This window comes from Musca autumnalis, unplaced genomic scaffold (genome assembly GCF_047663935.1).
Source record: "Musca autumnalis isolate F117 unplaced genomic scaffold, ASM4766393v1 scaffold_1, whole genome shotgun sequence".
In the NCBI taxonomy this organism is placed as follows: domain Eukaryota; kingdom Metazoa; phylum Arthropoda; class Insecta; order Diptera; family Muscidae; genus Musca; species Musca autumnalis.
The window spans coordinates 292295838-292315015 of NW_027411644.1; the positions used below are offsets into that span (position 1 = coordinate 292295838).

The 19178-nt window shown below is 33.8% G+C and overlaps 2 protein-coding genes across 2 annotated transcripts; both read right to left on the reverse strand.

The window, feature by feature from the left end:
- Positions 1-648: 648 nt before the first annotated feature.
- Positions 649-5136, reverse strand: LOC141391350 (uncharacterized). Its single transcript, XM_073964258.1, has 2 exons — positions 951-5136; positions 649-891 (listed from the first exon to the last, which is right to left on the reverse strand). Exons 1-2 carry the CDS (start codon positions 3930-3932, stop codon positions 763-765), a joined length of 3111 nt encoding a protein of 1036 aa, XP_073820359.1. The 5' UTR covers positions 3933-5136; the 3' UTR covers positions 649-762.
- A 3472-nt stretch (positions 5137-8608) lies between these two features.
- Positions 8609-10088, reverse strand: LOC141389707 (ATP synthase mitochondrial F1 complex assembly factor 1). Its single transcript, XM_073961627.1, has 3 exons — positions 9704-10088; positions 9324-9645; positions 8609-8949 (listed from the first exon to the last, which is right to left on the reverse strand). The coding sequence occupies exons 1-3, from the start codon at positions 9943-9945 to the stop codon at positions 8686-8688; spliced, it is 828 nt and encodes a 275-aa protein (XP_073817728.1). The 5' UTR covers positions 9946-10088; the 3' UTR covers positions 8609-8685.
- Between the last annotated feature and the right edge of the window lie 9090 nt (positions 10089-19178).

Below are 19178 nucleotides of genomic sequence, written 5' to 3' on the forward strand. Positions count from 1 at the left end.
TGACAAAATACACAAACTCGAACCTGCACATTAGGGTGGGACGAACAAATAGAACATTAGTGTGGGTCGAATAAAATATAAAAAATGAATAATTAATAAATTTCAAATAGTTTCAAGTACAATACTGAGATGTTAAGACCCAATAAATGTAATAATTTATACAAAATAAAATGGACAACAAATCGACATAAAACACAAAACATTTAAATTGTGATCTCCTCCAACATCCTCCGCCCGTTGAAACGTCTAGGTTCAAGAACCATAATGCGATAATGGGGAGTCCAATTTGTACTTGAGCGGCATTAGATATATATTCATCAAACATTCACAAAATAATTGTTGAGTTTTGCTGGGTATAGGTAAATCCAATAATTCGATGCTTTAGGGTAACAAAATGGGGAACTTCGAGTTTTATGCCCAGTTGATTGATTTAAATACGATGCGAAGTAGATGTCAGATGATTCTTCCCTGAGCTGAACCAGAGCGACTATTTCACAAAATCCATATTCGACTTCTGAAAGTATGTGTACGACATCTTGATACGACCAAGCTATTGGATATCTGTGGGATATACAAAAAACAGAAAAGATTACTCGAATACTTTTTATGTATAGACATTTCCGGAATACGGAAATCTTTTCACGCTTTTGGGTATCCAGGGCGAATTCAACTTCAATACCAGGCAAATTACAGACGTCTTCTTGTAAAAATAGTGTTCCACGAAACAGCTGAGCACAACAATCAGAAATGATATCAGCAGGGCTACCTTTTGTTGGAACATGTCTCCAAAATATGTTTTGTGTTCCTTCTTTGAGTTTTGTAACACGATTTGCCACGAAACGGTTCAAAGTCGACGAATGTAGATGGAGCCACTGCAGGAAATCTGAGAATCTGTCCAAAAGTGCGACGATAAGACGAAGTATACGATTTTGTATTTGGATTTTACCCACGTGTTGTCGAAAAAAAACGACAGCACGACGAACTAAAGATTGAACTTTGCTGGCAGCGACTTTCAACAATTTCAGATTCCAAGTAAATTTTAGATTTCTAGATACGAGCGACAAAATTGATCTTCTAAGATTTGTGACATCGGGCAACGCGAAGCTACAAAGAACGACATCTTGCTTAGATTTCCAGGACATATCCAAGGTTTTGGTGATAGAGTTGTCCGATATTTTCATGACGGTGTTTGTATCATCATCCGAAGCGAGCGACGCATGGTTGCAATTCCACTTAGCCAATTCAAAACCATGCCATTTCAAGATTTGGATTAACTCGTCCCTTTTGAGACCTAGAGTTTCGATGTTATCGACGCCAGTACGTACGTCAGCGACGTAAAGATCTTCTTGGAAGACCTCCGAACCACAAGAATGCGATGTGATATGCTTTTCTGTAATGAGAAACGAAATACGATTTGCGAAAAATGGGGCGGCCGATAAGCCATTATTAATAGTGATAAGTTGGGATACCTTTATAAAGTCATCTTTGTAACTTATCCACAAAACGATTTGAAACCTTCTACCAGGTTCTTCAATCCGAAACTGCCGATACATCTTTGATATTTTTGCAGTGAGAGCGTATTTGATCCAGCGAAACGAAAAGAGTGTGGTGATCAAATCCTGTTGTACTGTTGGACCGACCATCAATTTATCATTCAACGAATGATTCGACGAAGTGTGAGCGAAAGCATCAAATACAACTCGAAGTTTTGTAGAACTACTATGGGGGTTGAGAACAGCAACAGCAACAAAAAGCGAATTATCCAACGATTGAGTGTAGGGCGACATGTGTCCGAGCGACACATATTCTTGCATGAGTTCTTCATGCATCAATTTTAAAGTTGAGTCACGTTCAAGTCGTCTTTCGAGCGACAAAAAACGTCTACGAGCTATTTGCAATGAGTTACCAAGATAATTGCGTAATTTCTTGAATGGAAGACGAACTTGTACCCTTCCATAAGAATCAAATCGATTATTTTCAATAATGTGATCTTCGATGACCTTTTCTGCTTCAGTGTATGTTGAAGGAGACTTGGAATACTTCTCAACTTTCCAGAATTGGTTCAAAGTTTCATCAATATTTTGTTCTCGTGTACTTACGATTAAGTTACACGTCAACGAATTTGAATGGGAACGACTGGGCGACGAACCACCAACTATCCATCCGAAAACTGTATTAGTGAGACACGGCAATCCATTTCCCAACGAAATTTTGCCATCTAACATCAAATCGAAAAAGACTTCGGCACTTAGGAGCACGTCGATATGCTGAGGCTTGTAGAACCACGGATCTGCAAGTTCAATATTTGGAGGAATCTTCCACTGCGAGGTATTGATGGGTTCGCCAGGTTGGCGAGACGATATCGTTTTAGTAACAGCGAAACTGGAGGACCACTCGAACGAACTACATCTTGATTTTATTGTAGCCTCTACAGAATACTTAATTGCTGTTCGAACTTCTCCAATTCCCGATATGTCTTGTGAGAACGGTTTAACTTTTAATTTAAGCCTTTTTGCTGTTTCCTCAGAAATGAAATTCAACTCAGAACAAGAATCGAGTAATGCTCTTACAGTCTGAAATGAGCCACAACTATCCTTCATCAAAATCAAAGCGGTTGGAATTATTGCTCTCTTGAATGAACGAGCCACTAACGAAACTGGATTTGAGCTGGTTGATGTTTGCGGTGAGTTACCATTCGAATTCAATGTAGTTGGTTGTTCTGGGTTACTAATAATATGCAACAGCGTATGATGTGCAGAATCACAGACTCTGCATCGAGATTTTGAGGGACAGTTCGATACCATATGCCCTTTTCGAAGGCAGTTAATGCAATGTCCACTACGTTTTACGAAGTTAAAACGTTCCGAAACGACGATATTAGAAAACGACGAACAAGTTGCTAGGTTATGTTCACTTGAGTTACAATATGAACAGTTCGAATTTGAGTTGACAAACGTATGAGCCGACCGATTGAATCTAGGAGAGTTATGTTTGTTTTGAATGACTTTTTCAGGAAATTCAGTTCTCTTTCTATGACTTTCTAAGAATTGACATCGACGACTTAAAAGTTCATAGCACAAGTCCCATGAGGGCAACGATTTGAAGTCTTGTTTTTCATCATAGTTGTCTTTTGTTTCAATGTCCACTTTTGAAAGCACCATATGCACTAAAATTGCATTCATGACATCTGCCTCTGATCCGAGCGACAATAACGAACCACGAACAGCAGATACGGTATCAATAAGATGGCGCAACGAAACACTATCACTCTTTTGCATTTGTGGAACATTGAACAACGATTCGATATGTTCTAAGAATATGAGCACTTTATTGTCATATCTTTCTTGAAGTCTTTCTAAGGCTTTTTCGTAATTGTCTTCACACACTTGATATGGTTGCACAACAGCTAAAGCTGAACCCGAGAGACAGTTCAACAAGTAATTAAATTTCTCTATTACACTTATTGATGGGTTTTCGTGCACTATATTGTTAAATGCTGTGATAAATCTTTGGTATTCACTATATTTTCCATCAAAATTGGGCAACTTAAGTGAGGGTAATCGAGAATGAGAACCACTAGCCATTGAAGCGTTCATAAAACTAGATTCCATTGACACTGAACCACGACTTTTGTTAATCAATTTCAATATTTTTGATTTGGCAAAAATAAATGTTTCTTCAAGTTCGATTCTAGAGTTGTCATTAGCATTAATTGACTCAATTTGAGTTTGTATGAGGCACAATTGTTTGAAATATGATTCTAAAATTTCTAGTCGACATTCTAAAATAGTTGTGTCCATTTTTGAACCATCTTTTTCAATTTTCTTTTGAATGTTAACAATATTTTTTTTCACCGAACTTCTTTGTTGTTTAAGAGAAGCTAGATCGGAGTCGGTAGCATTCTCTTCCATAATGTCAACGTCTTTTGGCATTTTCAATAACAATTCAAGAGAATAACAATTGAGCAACAAAAGGGTATTTGGCGTCTATTTCCAAATAAAAGCGCCAAAAATGTTTATCAAAATTCACAAAATAATCACTCAAGATGGTGTCTATTTGCTAATGTGTTGAGATGAGCTACTTAAATATCAAAGTATTTGATTTTCCAATATTTTCCAGCAGAAAACACTTGTTTATATGTGTAACGAACAACGATATTTGTATGTATGTTTATGTCACCAATTTATTAATTGCGTAACACCAAATTTTTCGAGCCACAAAACAACTTTCTGTTAAAGAATTTAATAATTCCTTTCAAAAAACAAAAACTTATTAACGGCGGCAGCAATTAAAATTAATCGACGAAAAGTTTTAAATAAAGTCGAAAAGTTTGTATTATTTGTGTTGTAACACCGAATGTGTATAACAACAACAAGAACGACAACGAAGAAATGCACGTCACTTTGAAATGCAAATACTTTATTTAAATGTTCAATTAATTATTTCGAATAATTAATTTACTTTAATTTTAAAGGCTTCCGTCCTGTCACGGTCGCCAAAATGTTCGCACAGAAAGTTATTTTTGCTCCCGAACACGAATTAAATAAAAACACTTGTTTTATTTTCAATTTAAAAAGCTTCGATTTATTGTCGGTCTAATATGCCGGTTAAATGTCAACTAAAAATAACTTCTTATTTTCTATCCCTTTGTCGGGCCACAGAACATAGAGGAACGATTGAAAATTGAAACGATCAAAAAACAAATAAAACAATCAAAACATTAGAAATAAGAACATTCGCACAAAACAAAATATGAAGGGCCACAGTTGCCGATCTGTATGTGCGAAATTGCATACAGGCAGAACTGCTTTTAACAAGTGTTGTTGTTGTGCCCATCGAACACAAAACGAACAAAGAAACTAATAACATGCAAATGCCTAAGCAGTGTAGGCACTGTTGTTGTTGTCTCTCGTTACAACGGACACGACACAAAACAAAATCTGAAAATGTATTCCTGACAAAATACACAAACTCGAACCTGCACATTAGGGTGGGACGAACAAATAGAACATTAGTGTGGGTCGAATAAAATATAAAAAATGAATAATTAATAAATTTCAAATAGTTTCAAGTACAATACTGAGATGTTAAGACCCAATAAATGTAATAATTTATACAAAATAAAATGGACAACAAATCGACATAAAACACAAAACATTTAAATTGTGATCTCCTCCAACAAAGAGAAATTGCTAAAAATCCTTTGTAGTCGTTTTTAGAAATTGTGATAAATTTAGAATCAAAATGCAAGCAATCATTAACCATTAGTTTTGCAGTCATTAAAAAAAGTTGAAAAATAAGCATTTTTGCAAAACAGAAAAAAATATTTAATATTAATAGCCCTTATTTCATAAGTGAAGTACATTATAAACATTTCATCCCCCTTTGTTTACCAAAGGAAATATTCTCTCAGAGAGGCTAATGCAAAACACCCACCAAACTCTCTGTCATTTATTTTGAGAGAGGATTATTAAGGTAGATGTACTAGCAATCTGTTACTACAATGTCAAAAAGATTTTGCAAGAATTAATCATTTTCTTTTTTTCTTAGCTCAACTTCATTCAGAAATTATTATTCAATGTATTGTTAAACAACAACATTTACATTTTTCATTCATAATTTTGTTTTTATAGTTCTTGCTTTTAAACAAACACCATTTTTTACATCTACCTTCATAATATTCCCTATAGTACACATAGGTTTTCATAGTTCGATTACCGGTTAATCTCGAAACATTCGATCAACGATTTCGATCGAATCTCGTCATGCCGCTTTTTTATCGTGTCGAAATCTTTTTCACGAGCAAATACTCGATCGAATCGAATCACGTAATTAGGCCCCTGAATGTTTAAGTTTTCACATGGTGAAAATAGAATATAAATATGTATGTTTGACGAATTTCGGAGGAGTCGTGAGACACCTCCACTGTGTCCTTCTTTTTAAAATGTTATATTTGGAAAAAGTGTGGCCGTATCGGCTTTAAAATTAATTTATTTATTTATTTCATACTGTAATACAAAGCCTTTATGGCCAAAAAATATATTACATTTTGATAATACCTGAAATCTTACAGCCAGGTTCTGTATGTCGAAAGAAGAATGTGTGCGAATGAAACACGCCGGATCTTTAGTTTTCGAAATAATTTTACCTTTGCTTTTGCTTCAAAACAAAAAACAAATTTGAAAAACACACAAGAGTTTGGACGTGTTTCTTTCGCACACATTCTTCTTTCGACATACAGAAACAGAATGTTAATCATAATTCATCATAATTTGCGATAAAATTGTGGTTGCATCATGTAATTTGAAGAAAATTGAATCTCGGAGGAGGTGGGGTACCCTATGTTCTTTCTTTAAACTTTACACACGCAACACGCAGTGTTATAGGTTTTGCCCTTACACATACAAAACGATGGGGTTGTGTTTCCGACACTAGGTATTTACTTGAAGCCAAAATACCCGACCCCACTTTTCCAAATATATTCAGTGCTATCATTAATATTTCCCTCGAAATTTTTCCTCACGGAAAATATTTTAATAATTATTTTAGAACGTGGAAATCTAATTATGGGATATTATTGCCTAATCGACAAAAATATTCCCTTTTTGGACATAAATAAGGAAATAAAAAATTGTGGAATTGGGGAAAGGGAACAAATTCCACACGTAATTTTTATTCATGATTGCCCTGATTATATCTTCAAAGCTACTACTCTCGATACGTTATACTTCCAAAACTACTGAATCTCATTTCATGAAATTTTCAGAATGTTCCTTGTTGAAAATAGGCTATATATGTATTTGTCGATGTTTTTAGTTGTGATGTGAAGTTCCGACCACGGCCCTTATTAAATATATTTTATCTCGAAAACTAACGAACCGTGGTACGTGGCATGAATTTCGAGGTGGCGCGGCACCTTCCCTACAATGGACCTGAAAAAATAAGGTAGAAAATATCTGTTTCTGATCGGTAAAGTGTAAAAAGCATAAAAATTTGTGACAAAAAAGGAGGGCCAGCCACTTGTTTTATATAAAAATAAATTAAATGCATTTATTGACCGATACAGAAAAATAGTATAATTGGCAGTGGTTGATCACGATCTCTGGTATACTTCTAGGTCGTGTTCACAACAGTTTGCATCCGCAAAACTTGAATTATACTCCATGAAGAACTGTAACTTCAGCCTATTCCCAATAGTTAAAAAAATGTTATCGTAGTAAAATTTGTAGCAACTTCTGGAACAGAGCAGAGACTAGAATTGCATAACCATAAGGGCACATACAAGACGATTTGCTCTGTACGATTATATCGAAAAAATAGTAAAACTAGTAGATGCTTACTTGCTAATATTTTGATTTCGGGGAACGCACAACTATGTGCTTGGAACCATGGCAGAACAGGTAGTGGTATCACACCAGCTGATCGAATATGAAAAGTCAAATCCCTTTATAAAAAAATATTTTTGTTATAATTTTCCCAACAACATAAAGGAAGTTTTGGCATAACATATTCAAAATTTTACTATGCCACTACCTGGGTAATTGTGCCATGGTTGGAACATACTTCTATTTGTGAACTTTAGGTTCATCGCGTATGCGTCCTTATGGTTAGGCAATTCTAACCTTTTTATTCATATAGAATCAGTATGTCTCTGAACTGCAAGAAAATACTATTTCTTACAATTTCTTTTTTTCGATATATTAAGAAGGAAAAATTGTTATCATAGTCATGGTTTAATAAGAAAGGTTAGCCAAAGCTTTATGTCAATTTAATTTTTTTCATTCGAGTATGCCTAAAACTTCAAAACAATATAAACAAACTGTGTATGTGTGTGTGGTGTTTGAATAATATGCCAAACAATTTTAAAAACAATCGAATTCAATGATTTTTAAAATTGTTTTTAGACCATTTGTATGGAAGAAATTGGTGAGATTTGCATGGAAACAATCAGTTTATCATATTCACAACTCGATTATGTGGAGAAAACTTAACGCTTCATTCATTTTTCGCGTTTTTTATAAAATGCTCAAAAAATGCATTGTAAACAAACCCATTTGTTGCTTTTATTTTGAAGTTTTAGGAATTCAAGAAAAACAAGGGTTCTATAGATTTTTTTTCATTTAAATCTACCTCTTTACTTATACCATGATCATAGTAAAAATTTGTAGATTCTGCGACATAGTTGGTCTGTTCCAGTACTGCAGGAATCTACCAATTTTTACTATTTTTTCCGATAACATAAAGGAAAAATGTTATTGTAGTAAAAAAACAGTAGCTTCTTGCAGGTTCTGGAGCAGAGCGAAAGTGCAATTCTGAACGAAAATTCCCCGTGAGTTTTGTTTTTCCGCCGTTTCAACTTAAGGGAGAAAGTAAAAAAACTCGCTTGGAGTTTTCGTTCAGAATAACCCCAAAAATGTATATCCATTCGGATCGATCATACATCCAACTCAATCGATAAGAGCCTTTCATTTGCCTCTAACTACAGAGGATGTTAATGGTAGCTCCGAGGTATGTGTCTCGTTTAGATGAAAGGACAAAATAAATACTGAACGTCGGTATTTATCAGGGTCATTCCTATAATTCACTATTACAATTGATTACAACCACATTTAATTAATAACAAACTAATTTAATTGTCGTTAAACACAACATTATCTACATGTATTATTCAAGTCCATTTGGTTTTTAAACAAGTTGAATATTTTCAACTTCTTTTATTAGATCCATATGTTTGAATTCATCCGGCTTTTTGGTAAATTTTTCCAAAAGTTGTAGTTTAGTTGGGTCGTCTTTGCAATAGAACATTTGCAATTCATTGACTAGGCACTGGGCTTCTTGACCATTCAATACGTTGCTATCATATTCACCACGCATCAAAATAATACCCTTGTCGCGCATTTCTGTGTAGTGGACTAGGGTCAGACATTCGGGAGCATTTTCAGCATGAACCTAAAAAGAAAACAAAATTGTTAATTTATTTACGTAAACAATGATGGTGATAATTCGAACTTCTCAATAACGTTGCTGTTTGGACAAATAATTATTTTGTTATAGAGAAAATTCTTTGTTTCAGAACAGAATAATCAATTAGAAAATTCTATATAACGGATAGTCTTACAGTGTGAATTTCTTCACACAAAATAGTCGCTTTATAATGACGTTACTCTTTAAGCTATCACTTATAAGGCCCCATCAGCCACATTCCAGAGAAGTTTTTAAAACAATCCTGTACAGAGTTCTATTCCCTATAGAGAAGTTCAACTGCATTTGTTTGACAGAGGTTTAGGCTATTGGGCAAGCCGGCTATTGGAATGTTAACTTACTTGATAGGCCAACAATGGTGTAAAATGGACTGTATTACTGGCAAACTGAAACATTATGAATTCGAAACCTTCACTGCGTGGCAGGGGCAACAAAAATATGGGATGCTCTTTGGCACGCTTCATCAAAGACTCGAACTGTTCCACAGTCAAGGTGGCTACCAAAACATCTTTAGTTTTGTGATATTCGAACCAAATGTGTTTAATTTCATCAGCTGATTTATCTGCAAGCAGTTCAATTTTCATTATGTCTTCCAATTTTTTGTGAGGAATTTCAGCTGCTGCCTCCTTTTTCGGTTTGGGATTCAACAATTCCGAGTAGGTTCTGTAAATAAAATTCGTGAGTTATTGAATGAAATTATCTCACGTGGATAACCAATTACCTATTTTGTGATTTTCCTTCTTTAATGGGATTCACAACCTTGTCAACTCTCTGTAAGAACTCCTCCGGTGAGGTTTGTTGCAACTTGGCAATTTTTTCGGCATATTTGTCAAAATAGGGATTCTTCTCCTTCAGCTTTTCGACAGCTTCTTGAGCACGACGTTGGGCGGACATTGTAATTGTACGAACAATTGTAGAATTTTGTGCTCTAATCAATCCCAGAGAATTCCTAATACAAGCCATACCAAACTTCCCGGAACCGGAGAAAAGAATAAATTGCTGGAATATTTCGTCGATGTTCTGATGTGATGGAGCACGACGATGTGTTTCCCTTGTAAATAAATGACAATTACACAACAATGTGAGTTCGAAGCCGTGTAGAATTTTTTAACGGCGTAAAACAAGAAATTTGCTTTGTGCTGTAAAACTGCACAGAGCCTGCTGACTTTTACCCTCTGTTTTTGTAAAAAAAATTATTCTTCTCACACGAATTGTCAAATTCTGTAGATCGATTTACTAGCCTTAGCGCAAATGCAGAGCGCTGATTTTTAAATGAGGATTTTTTTACTAAATGTGGAACGCGTCTACGAAAAAATTAGGTCTGTAAGTCATCCGGGGGCAGAGCTATAGATGGCTAAATTATTACGAATATAGACGAACGAAGAAAAATTAGTTACAAAAACAGGGGGTTAAATTGAATAGAGGAATTTTGAGTAGAATTGTTACCGTTATTAATAATAATCGGAAAAGGATATGAACGGAATAGGGATACGCAAGTCGATTTCTCGATTTTTAGATTCTTCAAATCAAGTCGACTTTTTACTTCGTAGAAAATCGAAAGATCGATTTTCCATTATGATTTTTAGATTTTTGCAGTGCTATACACCATTTTATTTTAAAGTAAGCCAATCAAAAGTTTATTGTTTTTCACAGTAATTGGATTATTTTAACTAATTTCGTTGTATGTGAATACGAGAAACATAATTAAATTGCACTCAAATGTCTGCAAAAAAAGGTCGATTTATAGGTTTTAACCAAGAATCAAAAGATCGAATAGTCGACTTTTGCTTGGTAATACGTATCCCTAGAACGGAAGTTCAGTAAGTCTTGTTTGTAGCGTAGGATATATGAATTTACTCAGAAACTGTGCAAAATGTAATATTTATAATGCTATGGAAGAATTTGGTAGTATGTATCAGTGATTTGGAGTTCAGGAATTTGAGACACAACCAAAAGTTGTCTTGGTATATATATTTATATTTTCAGAAGTCTGACCTAAGGAATATGAACACCTGCCTACTGACAGTTCATGCAGAAGAGTTCATAACCTATGGATAGTACATACTAGCAAAGTGTTATAATTTAAAATATTATATTGTGACACAAAAACGGATCGTTTAGAAGTTTGTATCAAGAAAACAAATTAGGTATGTAATTGTTTTGAATTTATGGTCTCTCAGATTAAAGATGATGTATTTTCAATTAAATTAATTACCATCAATATCAACCGGATTGGAATGTTTTACAATTATGTCAAGTTTACACTTGCGCTCCAAAATCCACGGGATTTCACGAAATCCTAAAAATATGGTAAAAAAATGATTTTATAGTTGAGACATCATAATAATAAATTTTGATAGATAAAAGTTGTGCTCAGAACCTGCACAATATTAGTACTTGCAGTAGTTTTCAGTTTAGAGCTAAAAAAATCTATCAAGACTTGCACTTCTCTTTAAACAGAAATAGCGCCGAAAAACACCCTCTTCTCCTGTTTTTTGCCATACAATTTTGACCTAATAGAAACTAGCAGCAAGCATGTTCATTGGAATCTAATATGATAGCTTATACGTTGATTTTGACATTTATGCTGGAGTTTTTTCCAATTTCCGTAATTTTTCGGTTCCCGTATTTTTTAAGAAGTTTGTATGGGGAAGCAATTGACCATCTACCTTGTTTATTGTGATACGTGAAAAGTGTTGCAACTTTTGGTACTTTTTTAGGCAAAAACAGGGTGAGATGAAATGATTTCATTTTTGTATGAGAAATCATGATAAATTTTGCTTGATTCCGCGCGAAATCACGAGACGACGCCGAATGTAATAGCTGGTTTATACTTATGCTCCGAAATCCAATGGATTTCACGAAATCCTGAAATACATCCCGTTGTTTACACTAATAGTAAGTTTACCTTTGCAACTTTTGGTACTTTTTCAGCCAAAAGCAGGGTTGTATGTCATGTGTACTGTGATTTCGATGTTGATTTCGCTGAAATCACGAAATGAGATGATTTCATTTTTGTATGCGAAATCATGATAATTTTTGATTGATTCCGCGCGAAATCACGAAACGCCTTCGAAATCACGAAAAGACTCTGAATGTAAACCAAACATTAATTTGTCGTTTAAAATATACGACAATATAGAAATTTACTGCTTTATTTCGCGTAGTACTGCAAGAATCTACAAACATTGGGCGTCGTTTCGTGATTTCGCGCGGAATCAAGCAAAATTTATCATGATTTCGCATACAAAAATGAAATCGTCTCATTTCGTGGTTTCAGCGAAATCAAAATCCAAATCACAGTACTCATGATATACAACCCTGTTTTTGCCTAAATAGGTACCAAAAGTTGCAACACTTTTCACGTATCACAATAAACAAGGTAGATGGTCAATTGCTGCAACAAAAAAATTTAGTATCAAAATTTGTAAACAATGTGAAAAAATATTAAATTACTTTGTTACAATGCTATTTTTCATTGTATTCCGTACTTTTTAATGGTAATGTTAGAAAAAGAGCGAATTGTCAAAAATTGCTTTCTCATACAAATTTCTTAAAAAATTTGGGAACGGAAAAATGACGGAAATTGCAAATGTAAAAGTTTTTATTCTTCTCACACGAATTGTCAAATTTTGTAGATCGATTTACTCGTCTCAGCGCAAATGTAGAGCTCTAATTTTTAAAAGAGGATATCTTAACTATATATGAAACGCGTCTACGAAAAATTAGGTCCGTATGACATCTTGGGGCTGAGCTATGGATGCCTAAATTATTACGAATATAGACGAATGAACAAAAAATAGTTACAAAAACAGAAGGTTATATAACAGTTATAACTAGACATCGGATTTTGGCATGTTTTTTATTTCTTATCCGATTGGACTCAAATTTTGGATCTAGGCGTTTTGAGGGTCAATTTTTCGATATTTGGGGTCATATCAAAAACATGCAAAAAATATGCAAAAAATATGCAAAATATGCTAAATATGCAAGTGTTTTTTTGACGAAAATCGTCAAATAAATTTGGAAAAATCATCAAAAAAGCGTTCTAAATTAAGTTTTTTGTCGTTTAACATAGTTTTTTGCAGATTATTATGTTATTGAGACTCTCCAGATATTCCGCCGCAGCAATAAATCTGGACTAATAAGACTTAAATCAGTTTTCACAAGGTGAGAAAATGTCAAATAACCCAGCATTCCTATTACAACATAAGTTGCTTCCTATACAAATGTAGGCAATGGAAAGATTTCAAAAACCCAATCAGAAATGTCAAAATCAACGTGTCCAAATATGGTGGTAGTTTCTACTCGGCCAAAATTGTCTTGCAGAAAAACAAAGGAGCTAGAATTAGTCATCGCAATTTTTGTTTAGATAAAAGCGGAACTTTTTCTAGTTTTTGGAAAAAGGCTTCGTTTTTTACCACAAAATGGGAAAAAGTACTGGTGTACCATTTACGATTTCAGGTTCTGGAATATAACTATAATTAGAAGTATAACAAAAAAACATTGTTCCACAACATCCCATACGGGACAAGGGAGACTTCTCTCATATCAATGAGTGCACCCCGATTCATATTAGCTCAATGATATGGGACCTACAGTTTATCGCCGAGTCCGAACGGCGTGTCTTACGACACCACTTGTAGAGAAGTTTTACATGGCTGAAATACTCAGGAAATGTCGCCAACATTACTGAGGGGTATTTTGCCACCGTTGAAAATTTGATGTTGCCTAGTCGGGGAATCGAACCCACGACCTTCTACGTGCAAGGCGGGTGTGCATACCATTGCACCACGGTGGCACCCATAATTAGAAGTATACGTTTTGAATATCCACTTATTAGATTTCAATATATTTTATAGTGTTTAGTCCTTTATTCAGTATATACAGACATAAATTGACAATTTTTGTTATTTGTGGTCAAAAAGCTTCATTGGAAAAATGTTTTAACTGCCGCGTTAATATTTATAACATGGTTTTAGTTTAATGCACTAAAAATACATAATTTTATATGTATATTGTACGCATACAACCGCTTAATGCAGAATTGGGAAATGTTCACTCCTCGGCGAAAAGTAATGCATTATTGTTATACCCATCCACGATGAATAATAAGCAAAATGAAGAACACCCAATGATTAGTGCAAAATGACATCACTCAGAAAAACCACACAATAGCGTGGTAGTGGTAAAATAAGTCAAAAACATTGGAACTACCTTTAACATGGTTTCCCTCACATATTTCTGCTAGAAAAGCATTTGGAATGCTAGAAAATATAGTTCATTCATTCCTGCTACAGGAAAAGAATTTTGATAACACAGTCGAAAAGTCATAACCCTTTTGTATATTCAATTAATTAACTTATACTTGACCGTGTACTTGATAATTTGTACTAATTATTAAAAATGCTTCGAATTTTGACAGTTGTTTAATGGAGAAGTTGCTGTAAAAATTTGTTTCAGCAACATTTAGTAAAAATTATCGAGCACAAGGATATAATAACACCTTTTATAACACATTAGTCTTGTTGTCTAGGATATAAATAAATATATTAATAATAATATTCGCCGCAATATCGTCATTAAAGTTGCCAAAGGTACTATACACCTAAAAGGCAAAGATTTAAGGAATCTTTATTTAAAAAAAAAATGAAATTTCATATCTGTCCCGTGTTTTGCTTACATCCTGATGTAAACTTTAAAAACGTCATATTTCTTGCTTTACTTTCACAATATGATTGGCTTTTTCTGCAATTTGGGAAAATTGAGTCTTGTTGCATGGTAAAAAGTAAGGAAAGGAACAAATACGGGCAATGCCAAAAAAATTTACGGATTGTCGTATAGACAAATCTCTCTATTTTTTACACGTAGAGCACTTTTTAATTTTTTATTTCATTTAAAAGTTCGGTATTAGCAATAAGAATTTAAAAAAAAGTATTATTATATAACTACCACGAGTGATTTAATCATAGAAAATAATTTATATTCTTTACTATTCGTTAATCCGCACAATTTGATAATTCGGACACCGCCGAAACCTGTGGTGTAGGGAATATCGAGATTATACTGTATATATGCGGGCAATATCCAAATCTGAATCGATTCTTACCAAAATAAACAGGGATCGCGCTAGGGCCAAAAATTCTCCAATTTGTATGCGAATTGGTCCATAAATGTGACCTGTAGTGCGATTCTCTAACTCATTTTTCGAGATACCGACAAAAATCGTTAAAATTAAAACGCAAAATTATTAATGAAAAGTTAAAAAAAAAATGTTGACAACACTCTTGCTATCGGTAGAACTTTACGACTACTTTTTATTCGTCGCTAAATAACCGAAAAATATCCTTAATTACCGAAATAATAAGCATTTTAATTTTACCGATTTTTGTCGGTAAAGACATGACCAGACGGATAAGTGCGAATCTATGCAGATCATCAAAAGAAACTGTGGGTCTATTTCGTTTCCTTTTGCATGTTGCAAACTCATTTACTAAGTCATAATATCCTTAGGGTATTAAAATATAGTTATCAGTGCAATCAGGAATAAAAATTCCGTGCGGAATTTGTTTCCTTTTCCAATTTCACAATTTTTTATTTCCATATTTATGCCCAAAAAGGGAATATTTTTGTCTATTCGACTAGAATATGCCATAATGAAGCGAATCTAGAAGTTTTCAACTTTTAACAAATATTGATTTTAAAAGAATTTAACTTTCTTAAATTATTTTCCGTGCGGAAAATTCAGAGGGAAATATTCATGATTGCCCTGTATATCTTTTTATATGTTGCATGTTTTTAGTAAAAAATGAACGATTTTTTGTAGTCTTAATTTCTAGCTCATTTGTTATTCTGTCAGACAATTTTGGCCGAGCAGAAACTATCAACATATTTGGATACGTTAATTTGGACATTTCTGATTGAGTTTTTGAACAAATTTGTATTAGAAAGCAACTTGTGTTGTAATAAAAAGGCTGGGTTTTAGGAAATTTTCTAAGTCTTTTAGTCCGGATTTATTGCTGTGGCGGAATAATAATTAATAACATAATAATCTGCTAAGATATCGACGTTTAACGGCAATAAACTTAATTTAGAACACTTTTTGATGACTTTTCAAATTAAATTTGATGATTTTTGTCTAAAAAATTACTTGCATATTTCGCATATTTTTTGACAGGCTCATATTTTTTATTTTTTTTTTGCATATGCACAGAATATGCAAAAATATGCAAAATAAAAATAAAAAATATGAGCCTGTCATTGCATTCAGTTTTCTTCAAAACGAATTTTGGTCCAATCTTATCTTTATTAATAAAAAATATGCAAATATGCAAAATCCGATGTCTAATTATAACTTTGCCGTACCTTGTGTAAGATAGGTTTTGTTTACTTTCAAGAATACAACTGTAAGGAAATGTTAAATATATTACTATTTTTTTTAAACCGGTTAAACGACACAAATAACCGTTTTTTCGGTTATCCGAAAATGGCGTCTTTGGTGAAAACCGGTTTCGGTTTGGTTACTCAAAACCGGGTTCGGTTTTGGACACGCTAGTTGACCAGTTCCAGAGTAGTTATTGTGCGCACCTGCCGGACATACGGGTGGACAATGTCAAATAGGTTTCAAGTTGTGTCCAAACCATTATTTGGCTGACACACATTTTTTAAGTTCATATGTACGAGCATGGTACAATCATTAAAGGTAGGGCACAGCAAACATCTGATTACAATTTTTTCCTAAGGTCCTCCTATTGTGTCAAAACAGTTTTGACAAAGTTGACAAACGGCAAAATAAATTTATTCAAAATCAAATTGTATACATACATACAAAAACAAATATAGAAGATTTACAATTTTGAAAACAGAAATGACTTCAACATTGTCGACGTGTGCGTGCATTAACAATGGGGCCAGAGGAGTGGAATATGCTGTGGCTATGTGTTGTGATTGCAGCTTACCGATGTCCAGCTTCCGTGTTGTGCCTGTTCGTAACAATATGGTGATCCGAGTCCATGATAGCTCCTCGTATCGATGAATGTCGAGATGCTTAAATCTGGTATTGCTAACTGCCATGTTTTTGTCGCTGATTCCTTTGGCAGAAGTTTCACTGGGAAGACTGAATTTTCGGACTGTTGGACCAAAGTTATTCTCCTTTCCAATTTCGGCATTAAAATTGCATAAAATAAATGTAATGTCATGGGCAGGGCAGGGCAACAATCATGCGTTTCTTCTAAGCGCTCATAAAATATATCTTTGGTCTGTTCGTCCTTGTGTTCTGTGGATATATGATCACAAATAAAACTGATGCTGAAAAATGTTGCTTCTATCGAATGTAGCAAGTCTTTCAATCACTGATGAGAAGCCTGATACCAGATCCTTTTACATCCAACTAACTACAAATCCGCAAGCAAATTAATGCTTTGTGTCAGGGCAGCTATAATACAGTGCGTCACCTTTAGGTGTTGTTGTGACACCTATCCTTATCCATCGTATTTCCAGTATGGCAGTAATATCGGGCTTGTTTGTTTTTTACAAGTACATATGCCAAAGCGGAAACTGCACATTCCAGGTAAAACGTTTACGAGGTCGTCAACTTAAGAGGGGGTTGTTGTAAGTTTTCTGAACTAAAATCTGCAGGTACCGTTATATGGGGGCTATACCATAACGTGGATTTTATAAAAAATGGAAATGTGTTTTAATCTCTGCAAATACAAAATCTTAAATTACAAGGGTAAATTGGGCTAATACATTCAAAATTCCTCAAAGCGACAGTTCGCGTTATACCAAAATTTAAATATTTGACAAAATTTCAAATAAACAAAACCTGTTGCATTTGTTATTAGATATTTGAAGTTATAAGCAAACCGGTATCAGAGTTGTTTTTTTATAATTTCATGAACCTGCCCAACCTTCTAATAATTGAACCATGTGTACGAGTATACGCTCATTAGCCTAAAGACTAAGGATATAAAAACGTAAATTTATGTTTATTTTGAAGTCATGAATTTTTATAAAAATAATTTAAAAAAAATATTATACTTCCATTAGTCATCAAATATTTAAAAATAACTTATTACAATTTTACTATTTATCAATGTAAACATTCTAAATTATTTTCTCTAAACAATCACTTAAAAAAACTATAGCAACAATTATATTTCCATTGATTTATTAAATTTAAATTCATGGCACGCAATAGGTATAACTGAAACAATTACGTCGTGTGAATAAATAAGTTAAGAAAATAGTTTATTATGTATTGAGTGTCTGATTGATTCCGTTATGTTTTAATTAATCATCAAAATAAATGAGAATCATGTTGGTGTGTAAACAACAAAACATAGAATACCAGAAAATTTACATTTGTGCAAACTGCCGCAAATTCAAAGATCAACATCTATGAATTAATGGAATGAGCTGGTGGGTGGTAGTGTTGTAGAGAAATTGATTTAAGAAAATCATAATTTCAAAACCTAACAGGAAGGAGTCAGAAACTGTTGTTTTAGTTCGTGGACGAAACAACGCCATATATTTGCTTACTCAGTAGTCACACGGGCAAAGTTTGCGGTAAAGCAGTCAAGATCACCCATATACGTTAACGTGACTGCAACAACAACATACGTACTCTTTATTCTCATCTGTCGTGGCATGGTAGAATAAAGTAAAGGTAGGCCACAGATAACAGCTGATTACAATTTTTTTCTTTTTATGGCCTAATCTGTCAAAAGAAGGGTTGACATTTTGTACTGTTTTTGACATTCTGCAATCATAAAGGTAGATGTATCGCTGAATTGTTCCAACAAAAAACTTCTGCTGTAACACTATATCATAAAATTGAAAACAAGGACAAAAAATATGTATTAGCGTGGCAAAAAAAAAATTGTTGATTTTTTTAGCAAAACTTACGAATGAACTATTTATCAAATATTGATATTAATTTAAATTTGTTCCAAAAGTAAGGGAATGTAAAAATTACAATTTTTGTAAAAATTCTGCTGACATTTATCTGCAAAACGGATACCAGCAATCACGATGTCAGTAGTGGGATTCTCAAACTCATTTTTTGAGTTACCGACAAAAATCGGTAACTTTAAAACGCAAAATTATGAATGAAACGTTCAAATAAAAGTTGACAACACTGTTGCTATCGGTAGAACTTTACGACTACTTTTTATTGGTCGTTAACTTACCGAATA